This window comes from Anoplopoma fimbria, chromosome 13 (genome assembly GCF_027596085.1).
Source record: "Anoplopoma fimbria isolate UVic2021 breed Golden Eagle Sablefish chromosome 13, Afim_UVic_2022, whole genome shotgun sequence".
NCBI classification, from domain to species: domain Eukaryota; kingdom Metazoa; phylum Chordata; class Actinopteri; order Perciformes; family Anoplopomatidae; genus Anoplopoma; species Anoplopoma fimbria.
The window spans coordinates 19677896-19698741 of NC_072461.1; the positions used below are offsets into that span (position 1 = coordinate 19677896).

Sequence of the window (20846 nt, forward strand, 5' to 3'; positions counted from 1 at the left end):
AACAGGGCAAATCCGGTCGCAGAAACCAGAACAATGCTATCAGTAAGGTAAGCTTTTTTTTTTTTAACCCTCCCCCTTCAGCAGTGCGACAGCAAACAGAGCTTTGAATGAAGTTCTGCTCAAAGACATTTTATGAATTACAAGAATTTAATGTTTATTTTACCGATACAGAACAGTCATTCTGCTTCATTTATTTACTTTGAATTGCTGCAAGTCAGTGCCATGGTACAAGCTTCTCAGAGCGGCTCAAGATGTTCAGAACGTTTCAAATATCAAATCTTTTTTTTTTTTTCCTCAAACAAAAACATTTGGGTGTGTTTGGACACCCTCTCTGATGAGCTCAACATGCAAACATCTCGTCTACCTAGAAGGTTGATTGACTATATAACATATGGCTTTTTTTAAAGCAATAAAAACAAGGCAAATCAAAAAAAGTGCATCCAACACAAAAAAAAGAATTCATTTCCAGTCTGTGATCAAAGGAATTGTCTGAGTTACGGAGAGGTCCCTCCTGTCTCCTCTGTTTGCTGGCTCAATGTCTGCACCGCTCAGGTAAGAGGTGCCCCGGTGTGGAACTATTGCCTTTTGGGTTCAAAGGTCAAAGCAGACCTCTTCAAGGACTCGGAGCAGGTGCCCGAGCTTCACGCAAAGATGCATTTCCTTTAAATAAATACGGCAGGGTTTATCCAGCAGAGTTTCAGCCCGTGAACGCACCCTGCAGGTTGCGTAAGCCATCAATAGACAGGACTGTGTTGCCTTTCCTGCCTGTTTCCATTTCCACAGTGAGCGCCGTTAGCTCTGGTGGACAGCAGTCATTATCTGGGCCCGTAGTCATAGTTAGAGGGGCCACTGGTGGCTGAGTACATGTTAGCTGTGGCTGGGTTCATGTGGTGGTGGTACGTGTGTCCCCTGATGCTGGGTAATTGATAGGGCGACGGCCTGGTCTTGGCTCCCAGGTAGTGTTCATAGGTGGTGGGGTACTTGTAAGGGTGGTGGTGCAGGGTGTCCGGGGGTAGACCGTGGGGGTCTGGGCGAAGGTCGTGGGGAGGGCTGGGTCGGCCACTGGTGAGTGAGACGCCGTGAAGGCCTCCTGGGACGGGCAAGGCGGGGCTGAGGACCCGGGACATCAGTTGGTGAGCCGGGTCGGCGTGTATGGGCGTGCCGCTGGGGTCTCGCTCGTACTCCCGCCTACCATCTTCTGAGCAGGAAGAGACATGACAACAGTCAGGGCTAGACAATATTTACTAGGTTATGTATATATTTTTTCCTAAACAGTGTGCGCGTTCAGTTCTGTGCTCCATACTGATGCCCATGTTTTTGGGTTGGAGCCAGTAACAATTTGCACTGTGCAGGGATATATTGTAAATTGTAATTTCACGATTTTAACACATACATTATTACAACAGTAATAATTATATAATTTGCAAGGTGAAAGCCGTGTTTAGATCACTGATAAAAGTCTGCAGTAAAAATTTAAAAAGTAGTATCTGTTATTGTTAAAAATATTGATAGAATAAAATTATGCTTTTTGCTCAAAATGTTTCAGAATACATTCCAAATAGGAAGCTTCTAACAAAACATTGTTATAAAATTCCTTCAGATGCATTCAAAGCTTTTTAAAGCAAATATGAGACTCAAATGATTATCGAACTAATAAATAAAAACATTATGTCAAGAAAATCATTTATTTTATAGGAAGCTGTTATTTTTATAGCAGCATAACGATCTCTATTATGTTGGCAGTGGATGACATGGACTGGCTGGTATTTGATATTTAATTAAAAGTATTGGCCTGATAGTGAAAATGCATTACTGTGCTTAAGTTAAGGATTTAAAAGAAAATGAGGTGAAATATGCCATCGACTGAGATAAAAACATTTCCTCTGAAGGCTGAATAACTGAATGTGACTATGTCGTTTCATGTTTGATAGCAGGCATGAGTTTTGTAATAAAACAGAGAGTGAGCTGCATACCTTTTTCTGTGCCGTTCTGCTGAGGAGGAGATGACATTGGGTTTCTTGTTCTTGCAAAGGCACTCATTATTGGCAGGGAGCCTGGCCTGTGATTCCTGGGCCTGGAGCAGGGAGAATGGATTCAGTTACATACTCGTTTAATGAATGTCATAATCACAGTTTCTTTATTATATATTAAAATGATGAATGCACATATTAAGAGTTTACACTGTTGCACGTAATGATCATTTGCACATTGACAGGCCCGCCCAAGTGAATCAACAGTTCCCATAAACTTCAGTGTAATGGCTTCAATTTATGCTCTTCAGAAAAAAGTAAAAGTCATTTGCAGCGCTGGATGAGCAGCCTTTGGAATACGTCTCTGCACTGAGCCCGAGTGTACCAGATGGGTGAGGTTTACTCCATTGTTACTATTACGAGTGTCTGGTAATTTGTCAGTGACAGAAGAGCATGGCTGATTGACGTTCAAACAATATCCAGTGATTTCTAAACTTCATGACACTCATTGTGTGTGTTTTTTTATGAGGCAATCTCCAGCCATCTGGCACCTGTGTTGGATAACACAAACAGCTAAATCTATTTTGCAAAAGCGCTCTGGTTCTGTTGAGCATTTTTTTTTTACATCATGTGGAAACATGCCAATAGGGCTGTATTGTTTGAGTGTAAATGCTCACCAGTCCTCTGGATCACAGTCTCTGAAGCCCTTTGCGAAGGGATTGCTGGCTATCTTCAGCTGCGTGATCTGAAATCCAGAGCACATCATTAAATGCCATTTCTATTTCCACAAGTCATTACTTTTGATTTCCATTAGAAAGGACAGCAGTGATGACTAGCACGATGGAATGACAATCTAGATGGAAAATCCCTTCCGTCTTTAAAAAATCACATTTTAACACACCTCTGTCTTTGATAAAATATGTTAGTAAACGGTTTCAAGTCTGCTGTTAAGGAGGACAGCATCACGTTCATTATTTAAAACACACCTGCATTTATCAAACTACCAGTCAATACAGAACTTTTTGTAGACTATTCATTTCTGAACTCTTATGTAACATTTCCAGCTGCATAGTGTCTCATTTGTAGATTGCCATACAGGCACAGCAGCGCTTAGTATTTATAATTTAAAGGCTACATTAATTATCATCATTACAACATTACAAAATCAATTCTGCTAATATATGTCATTTTGTCTCCATTGAGTCATGTTATAAAGGCCATAAATAACCCACTGTAACTGCAACTGTAACTGTAGCCATCGGAGCTTTAAGTGTAACAATAATATCTGTTTATTTAACATAAAAAAAAAAAGAACATAGTTATTAACTCGATCCCTAAACTGAGCACCGTGCGGGAATGGGAATATTGCACCGACTCTTCATTACAGTACTCCTATACATTGCTGATATGAACTGACTTTTATTCTAACGTTTCACTCGTTACCAGTCGTCCTGAATAAGATGTGTCAGTTCAAACAGACGCAGTTGGCCCCCGATGGAACACAGAGCAGGGCCGACGCAGAAAAAGGGGGAACCCATTTGTGCGCAAAGAGCAGAGGCAACTTTTACGCGCAAAAAAAAATCAAGCAATGGAAGAGATTGCGCACCATAACTGAACACAACTGACACATTCGTTATTGTTTTTTGCACAAGGTAGCCAAGCATGCACAAAACAGACTATTTAATAATAATATTTGAGTCGAAGTGACCATGTTATAGGGGTATATTATATTATGGTGACATTTTAATTATGGTATCTCTGTACCCCATAATGCTTTTTACAAAATGTCACAATCTTTGGACTCGGGTCACATCCCACATTCAGTATAAAGCTGCTGTTGAGTCTCTTCACAGCACACCATGTGAGTTTCCTGTAGGTTGATGGAGGCTCCTTACTTACCCGGTGGTTCTGGTACGCTGTGACCGCCGTGAAGCGGGTTTCCTCAAAAACAAAGGTTTTGTAATTTTCCTCTGCATATTTCTCGCTGTCCTTGCGGGGGTCCACATAAACCACATGAAACCTGGGCTGGTAGCGGTGCATGGAGTTCAGAATGATCTGCAGAAAAACAAAAAAACACACAAATGATTCATCAGCACTCATTTAGAATTGTAATGCAACACTGCACTGAAGGACTAAAGGCTCAAGTCAGAAGTCAGAGCATTTTTAGATCAGAGAGTTTTATTATCGGGTTATGATAACCATGAAAAGATTGAGCGACTTAATTGTCGGATTAAATAAAAAATGATTTGTACTATAATAAACCCCAAACGAGGTTTAAACCTATAGAAAATGCTCTTATTTAATAAATATTAAAATCTTCCTCCAAGATCCACGTATTTGTGGATATAAATAAGCAGTTTGCTAAATGGCTTTAAATGCAGAAATTAATTACTTGCACGAATTTAATGTATAGACGTGGGATTAGAACCATGCCAATCTATCACATGCGTCTTAAAATGTAAAAGCCACCTGCAGCACAATTTTCATTTAAAAGCACAACATCTCCATTTACCCCCCGGTTCCATCCAGCAGACATGGCTTCACACCTTTCAATATTTGCTCAAATATTTAATATGAAAAAATATTTTCATTTCACAACTAATGCTAATGATTGCATACAAAAACACCCAGACAGAGTGGAAGAATGAGCGGGAAGGTCTGAAAGACATTCCGATGGTGAAATGTTCCACTTCCTTGCCGTCATTTTTGGAGCAAAGCCTGATGTGCGGTGCCATTTTTGTGGGTTGAAAATAGACTATCGGCAACATCCGACTATTGCTCAAAATATCAAAGTTTATAACTGTCAAATGGCTTGTAGCAGTCAAATAAAGGCAAATACTATTGTCGATCCTCCAGTAATGCTTTTTCTGTCTCTAAATGAGTTTAAAGTTAAAGCAGGCACAAGTTAATGCTGTTTTTTTTGGACCCCTTAAGGTGTCAAAACCTTACACTGACTAAGGTGGTATGCTGATCTTATCAGTACAAACATTAGAGTCAATTAACTCGCTGTATAAATGATCATTATTTAGGTAGTGATTTCTGAAGCTGTTGGTCTATAATAACTGCTCCTTAGGGACCTCTGGTCTAACATACTGTATGTGTTTAAGGTTCTAGTCAGTTCCTGTTGCATCGTGTACTCACATGGCCGTTGTCATCCAGTAGGTTGTTGGTGAGTTTAAGTTTATCAAAAGAGACAATCTGCTTCATCCACTGCGCGCCTTTGGCCGGAGAGTCCGGGTGGTAGTGGACCCTGCCCGGTGTGGCGGGGTCAGCTTTACCGGCAACCAGCCACGATGAGCTGTGGAAGGCATACCTGATGGGAAAAGAAAGTTCATTAGATACAAGGTTTGGATTGACACATTTTATTTACTTAAATAACAGTCACCTACTAGCGTATTCATGACGTATTCATGACATGACGTACACAAACTGAGGTATAATATCTGACAGTGAATGTGTCTCTAATGTCAGCATAATAATTAACAACATATTTCGGGCATGAATTGTTAATTGTAGAAATATTACTAAATGTACTGGTATAAATATGTATGGTAAAAAAAAAATAATACAAACATCACAGGGGAAATACATACCAAAAGGTATGCATTTGTAAATGCATGCATAATACATAAGCAAAATTACTATGTGTCTTGTAGGCCAAATTTAAGTGTGCATATATGTTTTCATTCTTCTGCTTTAAAAGTATGGGTCTCCTCCAGTTTTATTGTACGGTCCTTTAGTGAGGTCCTTCAGATGTGTGTTGCAGAAGACATCCAGAAAACGTACCTATAACGTTTGTCGTCTACAGGCAGAAAGTCCATCAGGAGCATGTAGTCTGCCATGGGATCCATCCCAAATATTTTCACTTGGAAAGTTGGAAACATTCTCCTGGTTAAGACAAAAAAAAACACGAGGGCACTGTTAGATCTTTAGGCTTTAAATGGTTGCTATTACTGCTTGTATGTTTGTTTTTTGTTAATCTGTGTGTGTGTGTGTGTGTGTGTGTGTGTGTGTGTGTGTGTGTGTGTGTGTGTGTGTGTGTGTGTGTGTGTGTGTGTGTGTGTGTGTGTGTGTGTGTGTGTGTGTGTGTGTGTGTGTGTGTGTGTGTGTGTGTGTGAACGGTGGTGTACAAATGTTTGAATTATTTGGAATTCATCAGAGGACCTTAACAAATTCAATTGTATAATTTAGAATAGCAGCGTGTTCCAGAGAGACAGGCTGTTCCGGGCCTACGGAGCTGAATTTGGCAACAAAAAGACCAGTTTAGAGGATCTGGACCTGAAGGGGTCCGGCCCGTGCGTAATGTAACTCTGCCTCCTCGTCTGCATGGAGCTTTGGGTTTGTTGCCTTTTGAGCTCCGCTTTTTATAACTTCTAACAAAGCACTTTAACTTTTTCTTCTGCTGTTTTGACGACTTCCAGACACATGAAGGCCTGTACACATAGCCTAGACATGTAGTGGAAATACTTACACGTTATTTGGAGAGGCGAGGTGTGGCACTAGAGTCGAGTTTAGAATTTGACATTTTTATCAGAGAGAGAAAAAAAATAAAAAAATCCTGAATTGTATTTGTATATATAAAAAAAAAAAAAAAAAAATCACAACTAGAGACTTTTAGAGGCAATGACCTCCTTTCATTATTTATCTCTTATCTTCTTTGTCCAAATACATTTAGATTTAACCTCCCCCAGATCCAGATCCCCAAGAACATAGGTTGAAAGTTGAGTAATCCGCAGAGTCAGTGAAAGGGATCTTAAAATCAACGCTCAATTAACGTCAGTGTTGTGGCTAGGTGAGGCTGGAGGAGCTCCTAAAGTGCTCTGCTGCGGATCTGCTTTCAACCCTCACTTTCAGGATTAAATCAATGATCTGGTGCCGATATACTGCTATAATACTGATGATACATAACAGCTCAGTGGGACATTTTGGAGATGTTCATACGCGCCGTAGCGTTTACTGGTTGAAAAATAACATTATAGCAAGCATTTTATCGGCTTTCCTCAAGGGTCAGAGGTCAACGCTGATAGGAATATTGTACTTCTTAAGAGATAAAACCAGGCGACAGAATAAAGTATAAATTAAAGATTTTTTTTTCTTCTTCTAATATTAGTAAATGAAAAAGCCAAAATGGAACATCTGATGTCTTTAACTGCTCGTATACGGTTTTTTTTCTTGTTTTTTTTTTTAATATAAATTTGACTTTTTCCATTAATAACCTTATCAAAATATGTGGGTGTATTGGTGTAATTTATGTATCTAAAATTGATTTAGACTTGAAGAGGAAAGGGAGGGAAGCAGACAGACAGTCCTATAATAAGGAAATAAGAAAAAGGGTAATAAACACGTGTCGAGGCGAATAAAAACAAGAGCACTGGACTGATCTTAGGAGCTGATCCCCGCTCACACATGCACAGACTCCCGCAGATAAAAGGCTGGAGTGATCAGCGGAATAACAGCAGTGTGTACAATGAAGACTGCCGGTGAAGGGAACCAGCTGAGAGCCACGCTTAGTCGTATTGGCTCTATGATCATCAGCACGGTGTTTACAGCTGATAACACACCAAACACAGCGCACATGTAAGCCTTTAAAACACCTCCAGCAGCAGGCCCGAGCTGCTCATCTGCACATCTTAAAATGAAATATACTTAATAAAGCGAATATTATGTCAGTGTTCATTAATTTAATTCATCCGGTGTATAAATACACATTTATAGGGTTTGATAATAAAAAAGAAAGAAAGAAGGAAGGTGATGATTTCGGTTCAGTGTTATATCTTAAAATATTAGATTTGAAGTAAGAAAAACAAAAACAGTTGAAAAGCAAATAGTGAGAAAAATGGTTCAGTATGAACTCCACAAAAAGAAAAAAAAATATATAGGCTACTATAATTCTCTTTTATGCTGGTTTTGGTGTGTGTGGTATTTGCAAATGAAATCTATTTTAAAATAAAAGACACAAACTGAATTGAATATGTATCCTGCTGTTCTAATTTGCGTCAGCAGCATAAATACTCAAACATATTAACATTTTATATACAAAACGGTTTTCCGGGCAGAATATCGAGTAATATTATTTGTTACACTAAAGCTACTCTGTATTATTTATTATTATTACCCAAATGTGCATAAGAAGAATTGCAGCTTTACGCAGTGTGATCCGCGCTCACCTGCCAGCCTTGGTGACGATCATCTCCGTGCCCAGCTGGTTAAACTCGTCCCATAAAGCTTTCATCTCCAGCTGCACGTTAATGTTGGCCACTTTGGGGTTCTTCTTCACTATAGTCTTCCCGTTCGGCGTGGAGTTGGCGGACGAGGACGAGCAGTTGGGAGTCCCGCCACCGTCGCTCGACGGAGCCTGGCCCGGGTTAGACCCCGGGTAGTTGTAGTTGTGCTGGGCGGCCGGGCAGGGCTCGAAGTGGGGCTCATGCTGGCTGTAGGGGTCCCCGGGGGACGGGGAGAGGTGGTAGCCCCCCGGCGTGTTCAGGCTGCTCAGGCTGCTCGTCGTGAAGGCTGCAACATCGCAAAAATGGGACAGCTGCGTCAGCCACGGACTGGATATGGCTGAAATCATCCCAAAAAACTGGATTTACCAAATATGCCGAGCACTTCAAATCGGGTTACACACACACACACAGACAGCAAAACACAGTAGCAGGAGTCAGTGATCTCCAGATGAAGATGTCACGCACAAATGCCCCCCTTTTCGGTTTAAAAAGTTTCCGTGTCTCGGCTCAGTAGTCCCTGAGGTCGCATCCACTGCCAGCATGCTACAGTCTGCCTGCTCTCACACAGTCCGAACAGTGACGAGAAGTTTCCGAAAAAGCTGCGATGCTCGCGTGGGATGGCTGTACCGACCCGCCAGCAGACCTGGGAGTGAGTGAGTGTGAATGAGGTTTTTTTTGTGTTGTTGCGCGGCCTCTGTCGTGCGCTGCTGCAGTGTGTTACACAGTGTGTTACACAGTGTGTTACACTGCAACCCAGTCTCCTCTCTTATCTGACGCAGAGGGCCTCCCCTTTGCGATAAAACCGGTTCTTATTTCTATTTAGATAAGGAACTGCAGGTAATGTGCCTTTTCCTCGCCCTGGGACGACACTGATTGACAGAGAAGTGCGCCCCTTTTTAATGGGCTTTCCGGCACCCATTTAACTTTTTTTTTTTTTTTTTTTTTTTTTTTTTACCGCACGAGAACAGAGCAACAAGTTCAGTACACTTGGGATAAGGGTATCGCCCACATCACCCCCGTTGGCAAACAATAGAGGATCTGTGCCGGCAGAGTGGAGTGTAAACGGTTTACAAGGTAAACACAAGTTTGATTTGCATGAACAAACAAACAAACAAACAAACAGGCAGCAGGTGACTGTTGCTTCCTCGTTATTGGACAAATCGATTTATGGATTGGATTATACGCCTCCCTCCGACCTGGATCATCTTATTATGGTCTGTTTCTAACATTACGCGCAGGGTGCCAGTGTTAACCCTCCTCCTCTTGGCTTCATTTTCAATAAATTTGATCCTGTCCACAAATTAAAGTGGACTTTTTTGTACAACGCTTTGGGGTTTTGGAATGGGAAACTTTTTTTTTTTTTTTTTCCCCCACTCTGCCTGCACACTTCTCCTCCCTGATGGTGATTATACTAGGATTGCATTTGCATATTTTTTTAAAAAAGGGGGCCACTAGTGTCAGAACCTATTTTAATTTGTTTTTTTTTTTTTTTAGAATGATGTCACTCATGCATTCAAACCAATTCTCCCATATGTGGTTTTGCGCATTACACTTTCAATTGTGCGTTTTAAAAAAAAAAAAAAAAAAGAAGTAAACTAAACAAGCACATTTCATAAACCTATAGGCTACATGCTACAGCAGCTCCACAGGCACCAACGAAGTGAATTACCTTCCATTTCCCGGGTGACAGTGCTGTAGTGCATTTTAAAGGAACTGTGGCTGCGCAGGTCTGACTTGTCCAGGCCGGCGCTCTGCTGCTCAAACGCTACGTTTCCTGCTTGCTCTGCAGCCGAAATCAGAGAGGCAATACTGAAAGCATTTGCCTTTGGAGAGAGAGGACCGCCGTCGTCCATAGGCAAGAGATCGAGTCGCTAGAAGCCGTCCTTCCTCCTCCTCCTCCTCCTCCTCCTCCTCCTCCTCCTCCTCCTCCGCTTTCCAACAGCACAGAAAGCAGGAGCAGGCTGCGCACAATGGAGAGGAACATACGCCAAACGGGCTTTTTTCTTTTTGTTTTTTTTTGTTTCACATTCCGCCACCGGTGCTCCGTGGGTGCCAGAGTCTGTGCTTAGACCGTCCCTAAAGTATTCCCACGGCTAATAGCGAAGACGCGTAAAAAAAGCAGCTTTCCGGCGCTCAGGTTGAGTTGATGAAGCACCTAAACACGTCCCGGTGTCAAAACATAGTTCATCCTCAGAGAATAGAGAGAGAGAGAGAGAGAGAGAGAGAGAGAGAGAGAGAGAGAGAGAGCTTCCCTCCTTTCTCCTCCGGTCGGTGGTGGTGGTGGTGGTGGTGGTGGTGCATCTGAGTCCTGCCTTGAGGAGAAGCCACTGCTGCTGCGAGAATGTCAAAAGTGAGCGAGATCCACGCCTCCCCTGCACCACCAGGAGAGAGAAGAAGAAGAAAAAAAAAAAAGAAAAGTGTCGGCGCTCTGCACTGGATGTTTTATTTCAATAAGACCTTGTGTCAGTCATATGAATTCAACTCCAACGTCATTGCAATGTCCGGCTTTAAAGTGCGCTATACTTTTCCAGTAAATCAGGGGCCCTGTGCGCGTTTCTATATTTTAGGTGTCCAAAGCCCAGATAGAGCAGGAGTTCGCTGTGAAAATGTAGTTTTCTTTACACATGGTTGGTAAAAAACACAATTCACTTTGCTTATTCACTTCCAATGTGTTGTTTTTTTGTTTCTGTGGTAATCACACATAAATAGGGAATACTCTTTTAATTGAAGCAACTAAGAAAATATGGATCCAAGAACTGTATTCAAGTGAAACTTATTGGATAGTTTACTTTAAGAAAGGATTCACCAATCATTCAAGGGACACTATCCACGTTAGACGTTGCTTTTTTTTTAAAATTTTATTTGCACCAATCATCCATACCCATATGCTTATTTGAATGACTTAGCCCATACCTCTAATATACCTTTTCTACACCCAGAAAGATGCAGACATTTCCCCGAGCAAAGCGCCTTCAGTGCAGTCGGTAAACACAGAGAACCAACACACGTGGCACTCCAGACCGGAGCTGGACTTGACCTCTCCGCCGCGCGCATCCACCAGCGCCTTGTCGGCTCTCAGCTTATCGAGGTTCAGCTTTAATGTGCAAAAAAAAAAAAAAAAAAAAAAAGCAAAGATGTGTTTTGTCCGAGCTACTGCGGTTTGCGACCGGATAGTCTAATTTACACTGGGGTCATTGAATTAAGCGGAAAGGCAGCAGCGGGCTTCTAATGGGATGAAGCAGTTAGAGGATTAACCCGAGGCTATTTGTTTTGGCTGTTTCTCAATGGGAGGCAGTGAGCATTAAAGAAAAACAAAAAACAAAAAAACTACTGCAATATGTTGTTTTGGCCAGATAGATAGACAGATAGAAGGATAGATGAATTAAATAGAAAGAAAGATAGACTGTTAGATAGATAGACTGTTAGATATATAGATATGGATAGGTAGATACATATATATATATAGATATATATATAGATAGGTAGATATATATATATATATAGATATATATATATATATATATATATATATATATATATGGATAGGTAGATACATATATATATATATATATATGGATAGGTAGATACATAGATATAGATATGGATAGATAGATACATAGATATATATATGGATAGGTAGATACATAGATATATATATAGGATATATAGATATATGTAGATAGATACATAGATATATATATGGATAGGTAGATACATAGATATATATATATAGATAGATAGATACATAGATATAGATATATATATGGATAGGTAGATACATAGATATATATATGGATAGGTAGATACATAGATATATATATGGATAGATATATAGATATAGATATGATAGATAGATACATAGATATATATATGGATAGGTAGATACATAGATATATATATGGATAGGTAGCATAGATAGAGAAAGAAAAAGAGGTAGAGAAAGAGATGAACGGATGGATGAATAGATAGAAGTGACTAAACTCCAATGACTCCATTTAATTACTCTCTAAAAGAAATCATGGCTCAGTCAAAGTCAGTGTAAACCCCCCCCCGCCCAGTGTATGCCGGGGCTTCTTTTTAATCAGATATGATGCCATCGATACCGACTCACTTCATCATTGCCAAGTCGGAAGCCTCCTTTGTAAATACTCAGGTGATAACAGACAAAATACAGGAGCAGGTCAGAATGGGAAGAGACCGTGTTGGAATTCTCTCGCAGGCCTCAGGAGCGGCCAACGCGCACTGTAAGGTGAAATATTCAACTGGAGAACACAAATATATATACTTTCTTTACAGCAAGCAGGTGTTAACGCTACATATGAATAGCTTAGTTACTTTAGATTTATAATAACTTTTTTGTTGTAGCATACAAGTAGCTTTAACAGGTAATATCGTTTTGTTTATTTATGTTTTTATCGTTTGACTTTATTTGAAATCTGCTCACTATATATATATATATATATATATATATATATATACTGTAGACTGTATCCTGAAGAGTTTTTTGCACGTACGACCAAATCAGACCTGACAACAAAATGAGCAAACTAGCCCAACTCACTGATCAGAGGATACAGACTTAATCACCGGCTTCACCTTTTCTCGGTTGACTGATGAATACATTACAGGGTCATCAACTGTACAGTCACATCTCCCTTCAGCTGCTGCTCAATCACATTGTTTGTGAGTTTGTAAAATGTGTATTCACATTGTAGAGACTCCTGATTACTTTCACAAATATTTGAAACATTGTAGAAAATTGTAGATCTTCATATAGTCCATATAGAAGAAAAAAAAAAAGCCTTGGATCTTGTGATTATGGAAACGTTCATCATGTTGCTGAGGTTTTTTTTTTTAAAAGTTGATTTAAATTGGACATTTTGTATGAATTTCCAGAAGAACACTGTCAATAAAAATGCCTTATAGTTCATATAGGTGCATAAACACTTATGTAGCCTTTCAGTAGCAATGTCTTATTTTGCTGTTTTATTTAGGTTAATTATCGTTTCCGCAAAATACATTTTCAGTCATTCAGTCCCGGATTCAAAGCCCAAACTTCATCTTTCTGAGATTGCTGCCGGCATGATTTCCACCTTACTATCTAAATTGGAAGCCCACTACGAATTTGACAGTTTTAATTTTATTTTTAGGAGTTGAAACGTTTTTTTATTTGACACAAGAAAATAGTACCCACCATCTTCACGCGTTATTCTCTGCGTTGTCTTGCCTTATAGACCTAAACCTCTGCTCTTGTCTCCGGACGGCACAGTGAGACACCAGGTTAACTGACAGGCTACGTGCACAGGGATGACAGAGGCCAACAGGAGGCACAACTGGCTCCTAGTGCCAGACTCAGCGTGCTTTTACGCACTTGAATGACAACATAAACACATTTCTTTGACAGAAATATAAGAATAATCAGTCTGATTGGATTTTTTTTCTTTTTTTTTCTTAGTAATGTGACACATGTTTTCAATCCCAAAAGGCCCCCCTTCGTGCTGTTGGGTTTTCTTCCTTTTGTCTTTTACATGAGAATCGGAGACTTCTGTCCCTCGTGTCCCAGGACGGGCCTGTGTGGTCCTGTTGTAGCAACATGATGAACAATCAACAAATCAAAACAAAACGTAAATAAAATCCCTCCCATGGATAATTAAATGGCACAGAGCTCGCGGATGTCAAGGTTCGGCGGCAGCTATTTGTGTTATTATTAATCAGAAATGTGAACACGTCATCAGTATATCTGCAAGGCCTTCATCTTCTTCTGCTCTCTCTTTCTGCCCCCCCCCATCATCTCCTTCCCTCAGACGCACAATAAAACAGCTTTGATGTTTTTATGCTTGTGTTTTGGAGATATTTAACTCGCCTGTCTTACATTTAACGAGCCTGTCTGTGCCAAAATTGTGGTGATAAAATGATTAACTACACGTTTGCATAATTTAACAGATAATAAATCACGGCTTATTCCACCCATCATAAATAATAATTAAAAAAAAGTTGCGTGACTGAAGCAGTAGGGACCGAGGCCGCGCACTCCACGCTATATAAAACCCCATCCTGTCTAAATATTAGTCCAGATCCCTGAATAAGAGGCAGAGGAAGTGAGCAGTTGACCGCTGACAGCAGGGCCCGGCCCCGGGGTGTCCCCTCTCTCCCCGGGGTGTCCCCTCTCTCCCCGGGGCTTCAGGAGATGCACGCAGAGATGCAGGTATGCAGGAGGAAGTGTTCAAAAAAAGGTGCCTCAACTATCTGTATAGGGCCTCCGGCTGGTGGTCGTCATGAGGAACAAAATACATTTAAAAATCCTTTCAATATTCAGAAGAAAATTGAATAATAATAATAATAATAATAATAATAATAATAATAATAATAATAATAATAAAAAACACTCCTCTTAAACAAGTTATCAATTAGTATTGAGTTCAAACCTCACGAATAAAAGGAAATGAGAAAGTGAGTAATCTTATCGGTATTTGTTTTTTAAAAGACAATTAAATAACGTATACATTACATATTAAATATGCAATCAAGGCATATATTCCATTATTCTGTAATTCCTCATAAGATTCCTACAGAGAACTGTGGTGAATAGTAACCCTTAATATGCAATTTAAATAACATAAAGAATCGCAACTATTACTCTAGTATTTAAGAGTAAAATGCACAGAGAATATATGTTTTCACGTTTTATCTTCGTGTGCAGGTGCGAGCAAGCTGCTACCTTAAAGCATCAGCAGTGGTCTGGTTTTGTCTGTTGGCTAAAATTTGTGAATACTTTCATTCACTCCTCTCTGCTTTCCCAACATGAAATCTCCACATCAGCACGAATACTAATTTGAGTTTTTCAGTAAAAACGTCAAAACATTTGACCACAGTGATGAATATTTGTCCGATGTCCATCAGTATTTGTTTTCTCTGTTTGTAATTTAATTTCTAGCGTCTGTCGTTGAGTGGTTAGTTTGATGTTTTGACTTTTCCCGTGGCGTTGGTTGGTTGGTTGGTTGGTTGCCATCATGAATAAATAATAAAATAAAAAAAACCGTAATGGTGTATAAGGTTGTGATTGTGTGCCAATATGCGCACGGATATATGAGATGATTACATTGCAAACTGAGTTTATTTGTGCACGCCGGTGCGCGTTTGCAAAGTGGTAGATAGTAAATACAGATTGGAGTTTGTGCTCTCATTGTACAGATGTTTGCAAATCCACATCGTCCTTCAATGAACCGTCAGCCATGCGTGCGACAGTAATCCTACAGAACATTTCAATAGATACAGTAATAATACAAACATCACAGGGGAAATACATACCAAAAAGGGTAGGAGTAATGATAATATAATACTCGTATACAATAAAATCACAATAACATCATTTTAAGATCTAGTGTAGTGTTTATATGTGATTTTAAAAGTCGGACCTTTAGGGTAGCCAATGGTGGTAATACTGTTTTATAAGCAAAAATATTTTTCTCACTCATGTGTCTTGTAAATGTCACAGGGTTTTTCTCTATTTGTGCTAAAAAAAATGGACCCAAACACATTTCCGTGTTGGCATATAAATGTGGTTTTCCTGTTCAGCCCTGCTGTCTTTGTATTTTGAAGGTCTTCATAAAAAGGACATGTTCATAAAAAACACAATTGAATTGAACACAATGGATGACCAAAGGTTAAAATCATGATTCCCTTGTGTCTGTCCGAGCTAAATTCCAACATTTATTCCCACACAGACATTGTTAAAACATGGGAAAACGGGCTCCAGACGGCAACTTTTAATATTACTCATTAAAAAAATCTAAGAGGAAGCACGTAAATGTGTTGGAAAGGGCGTTACTGTATTATAATGGAATATCATGTTCTTTTACATCATAACATAACTTCATTAAATGTTCCTCCTTTTGATTTTTTTGTTGCTATAGGTTGATTTAAACATTACGGCCCACAAAGTGAAATGTTCAATGCTTGCCACCCAGTTCTCGTCTGTGTCTTCATGGATTATGAGGTTTGACGACTCCACTACCTGGTCTATTTGTCCAAGCCGCTGTGCAGAAATAAAAAGAAACAAAGAAAAAGAAAAAGCACAATTTTCACTTTCTCCCTCTCTCTTTGCAGTTGTCTGGGAAGATGTGTGCCACTGCTATTTGTTTATTTTTGGAAGGAAGGTCCTCTCTCCACATGTCTTCTTTGAGTTAACGAATATAGGCCTGACAGCTGCCAACTGTGCCCTTCAACAGCCTCTGTGCAGCCCGGCCCACGAAGCCTTGACACACTGCTCCCCTCAGCCCCGACACACCTGAAGCAACACTGATGTTATCATAAAGTTTATCATCCAACTAGGTGATTACTTACTAAATGACTTACTATAATTAAGATACAGTCTTATAGTAGTATAAGGAAATCAAAGTGTATTTCTTTATTTCATCAGGACAGGAAAATGGCAGGGCATGAATGTGTTTGTGTGTATTTACAGTATGCGTGGTACTCTGAATATTCCTTTCTTATATCGGTATTAATCAAGTTGAATTTCTCAGAGAGAAACAGAAAGAGCAAAACAGTTTGGAATGTGTGTAGGACATAGGAAGGGTGGAGGTGGTGTGGGTGGTGGTGGTGGTGGTGGGGGGGGGGCTGAATGGTTTGAGTCAGATCCCTTTTCAAAATCACTTCTTCTCTTTCCCTCCCGTCTTTGTTTTAAAACTGGGGATGCTTTTAGCTTTTGAAAAGTATCCTTTCCCTATCTGTTGCTCGGCGGCCTCAGTCGTCATCACCTCGCCTCTCCCGCAGCCCTATTGGAGCGCCCCGTAAATAGCTGGCATTCCTGCCACAAAGAACCCGATGATGTGGGCTCGGGGGCCTCCGTGATCTCCCCAAATTAATTAAGGCCTTTCTTCTCCCCGAGCAGGATCCGCGGGCCTTTGTCTCTCTAATACATCTTAAGCCCCGGTATTAAATACAAGGGCAGAGTCTACGCTCATTATAATCTGTCACTGCCTGCTTTGCTCTTCTCGGCCCGGCCCGTGAGCCTAAAGAGGCTTCGGTGTAGCAGAGAAGCCATCCTCCACTCCGGCTCTTGCCCCTTGCCTCCTCCTTATCTGCCGCCCCTCTATGCTCCCCACTGGCTTGGTATTTATTTGAATATGAGAAGGTCTGCTTGTTGTTTCTGGCAGAGGGGGCTTGAGGCTGAGACCCCCTCCCGACTACCTCATGCCCCCCAACCCCCCCCCCCCAACTTCTTTCGTCCCTCCATCTGTCCCTCCTCAGCCACCCCGGCTTGTTCACTCTTCACCAGCCTCTGCTTTCGTGAACTTGAACCACAGACCTCTTGTCAAAGGCCATTACAGAAAGGCCCACTGTGCATGTGTATGAGTGTGTGTGTGTGTGTGTGTGTGTGTGTGTGTGTGTGTGTGTGTGTGTTTAATTGCATGTGTGCATGTCCCGTTAACTACTTTCCCTCTCTAGCAGAAATTAATAACTGTTAGCAGAGGTAATGTGTAAGTCAGCAGGGTGGCCGGAGTCTGCTTCTTTTCTTCCACAAACTCAGCTGAGTGAATATTTCCTTTCAACTCACTCAGTAAATGCACCTTTCAGAGGCCGATCCTGTTTCATCCAGTCTCCCTTTTCCTAATTTTTGCTTTAAGGATTGCTTCGGCCCGTTGACCCATCTGAAGAAAGGCCCCAACCTAAGCGGTCGGTGAGTTTACGAGTCCTCAGATTCGGCTCCAATTTGAAACGCTGAAGGTGTTTAGTGGGGTTTTAACATGGCGATTCATACTGTGACAGCAGGATCAGGATTGCCTCTTACCAGCAGCAGGAAGCGGATAACATGTCCATTAGTGAAACCCCCACACCAACCTTAAACAGTGAATTTAGGGGATCAGAGGCGTGCAGAGATTTGACCTTGAGGAATGCCAGTACCACAACCCCGGCTGGAAATGTGCAGCGGAGGAGACGGGAAAATGAGCTACAATGTGGCTTTTTGTTTGGGTGTACAAGAGATTTGGGTTGAGGGGGGACTATCGGGCCTTCCTGTGCTCCTCTTCCAAGATGGAGAAGCAGGAAGTCACACAGGAGGTAAACAATGTGCAGAATGGAGCTGATACCAAGGACTGGAATTTACCCCCCCCCATTATTCTTGTTGGCATGGCTCCGGGCCAGTTGATAATGGACACGGCGCTCCCACCAAACACCCGGCTTCCATGTTGGAAATATTTCCCCACCATAGAAAAAGGTTTACGTTCAGCGTGGCTCAGTGTGAAAAGAATGGTGGTTTTTGCTACGATCCGCCATACCTCAGGTCATAGGCTGTGCTTCAGGTCACAGATCTCGCTCTGGGCGTCTTGTCACTCAGTCACTTGGAGAATCTGTCAAAAGCAGCCTCCACCAATCGGAGCGAGCACTGGGCTGTCTGATACTGATTACAGCGATTCATCATGTCAGGCTCTCCCTGCCACCACATGTTTGTTTTGATCTCTTCCTCTCCAGCAGGGTGACAGTGAAAGATGAGGGACCATGTGGCAGGTCCGGCACTATGTCATGGAAAAACCGGAGCATAAAAAGCACCTCTGGGTCTCAGCACTGGACTCCGAGCACTGGTCTCGGAGCTCAATGTCGGGACTCGGAAACAGCAAGCTCATAGGGAGCGGGGGAGATTTAGCCGGCTGGCTAATTGCAGACCCAAAAGTGTAACTTTAGGTGATAGGGGGATTAAGGCATGTTGACTTGTGTTCACCGGGGGGCTAAACTGACACCCAGTTTCCCCCATAGTGGACAGTTCCTGAAACCCCCTGGAGTTGGCTGGGGGGTCCGGGTCACATTAAGGGGTACTGTTTGGCCTGCTAGGGCATGACCACATGACCAGCTCCTCTAAAACAAGCACTGCTGTGTCCATAATGTCAAACACTTCCTCCATCTGCATCCATTAGCCAGCTCTGGAGGTGGCGAGGAACATTTGAGAGCCGAAGGAAAACAGAGGGTCCAGAGATTACATGGCCCTCGTATAATGAAAAAGTTCCCTCGGCTATTGTACTGAAGCAGTCAAAGAATTTACTCGAGGAAATATTGATAAACTTCTCTTTTGGCCTGAAGTAGCTTTTTTTTTTATAGTTGGAAATTAAATCATTTTATTATATCGTTATTAGTATAAATAATGAATGCAATCACAAGAAATCCTACAATCTGTAACATTTCGGGCTACATTTTTACACCCCTAAATATAAATCATATTTTATAGAAGTTTATGTATAGTACAGATTTTATTTTTAGCTTCAACTTTACCAGCTTTACCATACAGTGCATGTGTGGACTTTATTATTACAGTTGAAAAGCTAATCTTTTAGCAATTCTAGATATATTTTAATCAAATGATCTTACATTTGCAATGCTTTCAGAATCATTTATGTATCCTTATGAAAATATATATTTAAAATGAAAAATGTAGTTCACATTAAATAGATGCATTCTTACATGTATACAACTTAATTTATGTTTTTTTAAGAAAATGTTCACACATCTTCCAGAATATTTATCAGTTATTTGTTTTACTGAGCAAATCAAGGAGAGCACATAAAACTGGAATAGTAAATAACTTGTAAAACTTGGCTTAAATTAGGCCTACATATACATTAAACATACAAAACTGATTTACTGCACAGTCATGTGACATATAACTAAATTCCTAAATAATAATTTTTTTTAGTCATTTAAAAATAACAAATAATCCCCCTTATTTTTGCAGCTGATATTAAATGATTGACATATTTTTCTAAAAAGAAAAAAAAGTTTCAGCATAAATAGGGACCTTAGAAGCAATAACCAAAAAATCTGTTAACCTGAAGAAAAATAAATGTTTTTTTTATCTAAAATCCTAATTACACAAATCCCAGTCATTAACAAGAGAGACTTCTGGTTTCAGAATAAAACATCCAATACTCTTCGGATCCTCTCGATCACTTGAAATGTGTCCGACACATTTTTTAAATGTCTTTATTTACAGACAATACTTTCAGAGGTATTCCACAGGCCCCTATTGTCCTCTCCCGCACAGTAAAATATGGGTGGACCCTCTGACAGATGAACCAAGCAGCACAGACAAGCAGGAATCTTTCTCGTCATGCATGTTAGAGCAACCTCCCATGCGGCTTACGTTAAGAGGGCCTAAACATTGGAGTGAACTGGATGTGGAAAAAAATAGCCCCTGTGTTTGGGTCTGATTTCTCAGCTCATTAATCTTGACTGTAGTCGTACAGTGCGTCTCACATGCTGGCACATTTTCAGCCAGCTTGAATGTAATGATATTTATTAGAACATGTCCAAGCTTGCAGTATGTCTCTAACCTTATCTGACATCATTGTCCTAGATACCGAGGTGTGTTTACATATGACTAAGGCGAAGGGGGTTGGACATCAATATTGTTCACTTTGTTTTTTTCCTTCTCTTTTGTAAAGATTGTTTTTTTAATTTAACCTTTTTGTCTTTTGAAACCTAAAATCCTTTTGCTAACTTACCCATAAAATCAACATAATTTCAAAGGTGTATTAAACAGCTGTGTGCATGAGCCAAACTAATACTGAAATTACATTAAATCAAAAGTCCCCATGTGAACAAGACTCCTTTTGACTCACTTTACCGAAATAAATAATAATACGACCTTTAGTCCTGTTGA

The 20846-nt window shown here is 40.6% G+C and overlaps 1 protein-coding gene across 4 annotated transcripts; it reads right to left on the reverse strand.

Annotated features, from left to right (window-relative positions):
- Positions 1 to 213: 213 nt before the first annotated feature.
- tbx1 (T-box transcription factor 1) lies at positions 214 to 10063 on the reverse strand. Of its 4 annotated transcripts, none has more exons than XM_054610971.1 (8): positions 9864 to 10063; positions 8138 to 8480; positions 5757 to 5858; positions 5112 to 5283; positions 3870 to 4025; positions 2648 to 2715; positions 1974 to 2074; positions 214 to 1195 (listed from the first exon to the last, which is right to left on the reverse strand). In XM_054610971.1, exons 1-8 carry the CDS (start codon positions 10045 to 10047, stop codon positions 816 to 818), a joined length of 1506 nt encoding a protein of 501 aa, XP_054466946.1. In that variant the 5' UTR covers positions 10048 to 10063; the 3' UTR covers positions 214 to 815. The 4 variants fall into 4 exon arrangements, with proteins under 4 accessions (XP_054466946.1, XP_054466945.1, XP_054466944.1 ...); XM_054610970.1 differs by having other exon boundaries at positions 214 to 1198; XM_054610969.1 differs by having other exon boundaries at positions 8138 to 8531.
- Positions 10064 to 20846: the final 10783 nt, after the last annotated feature.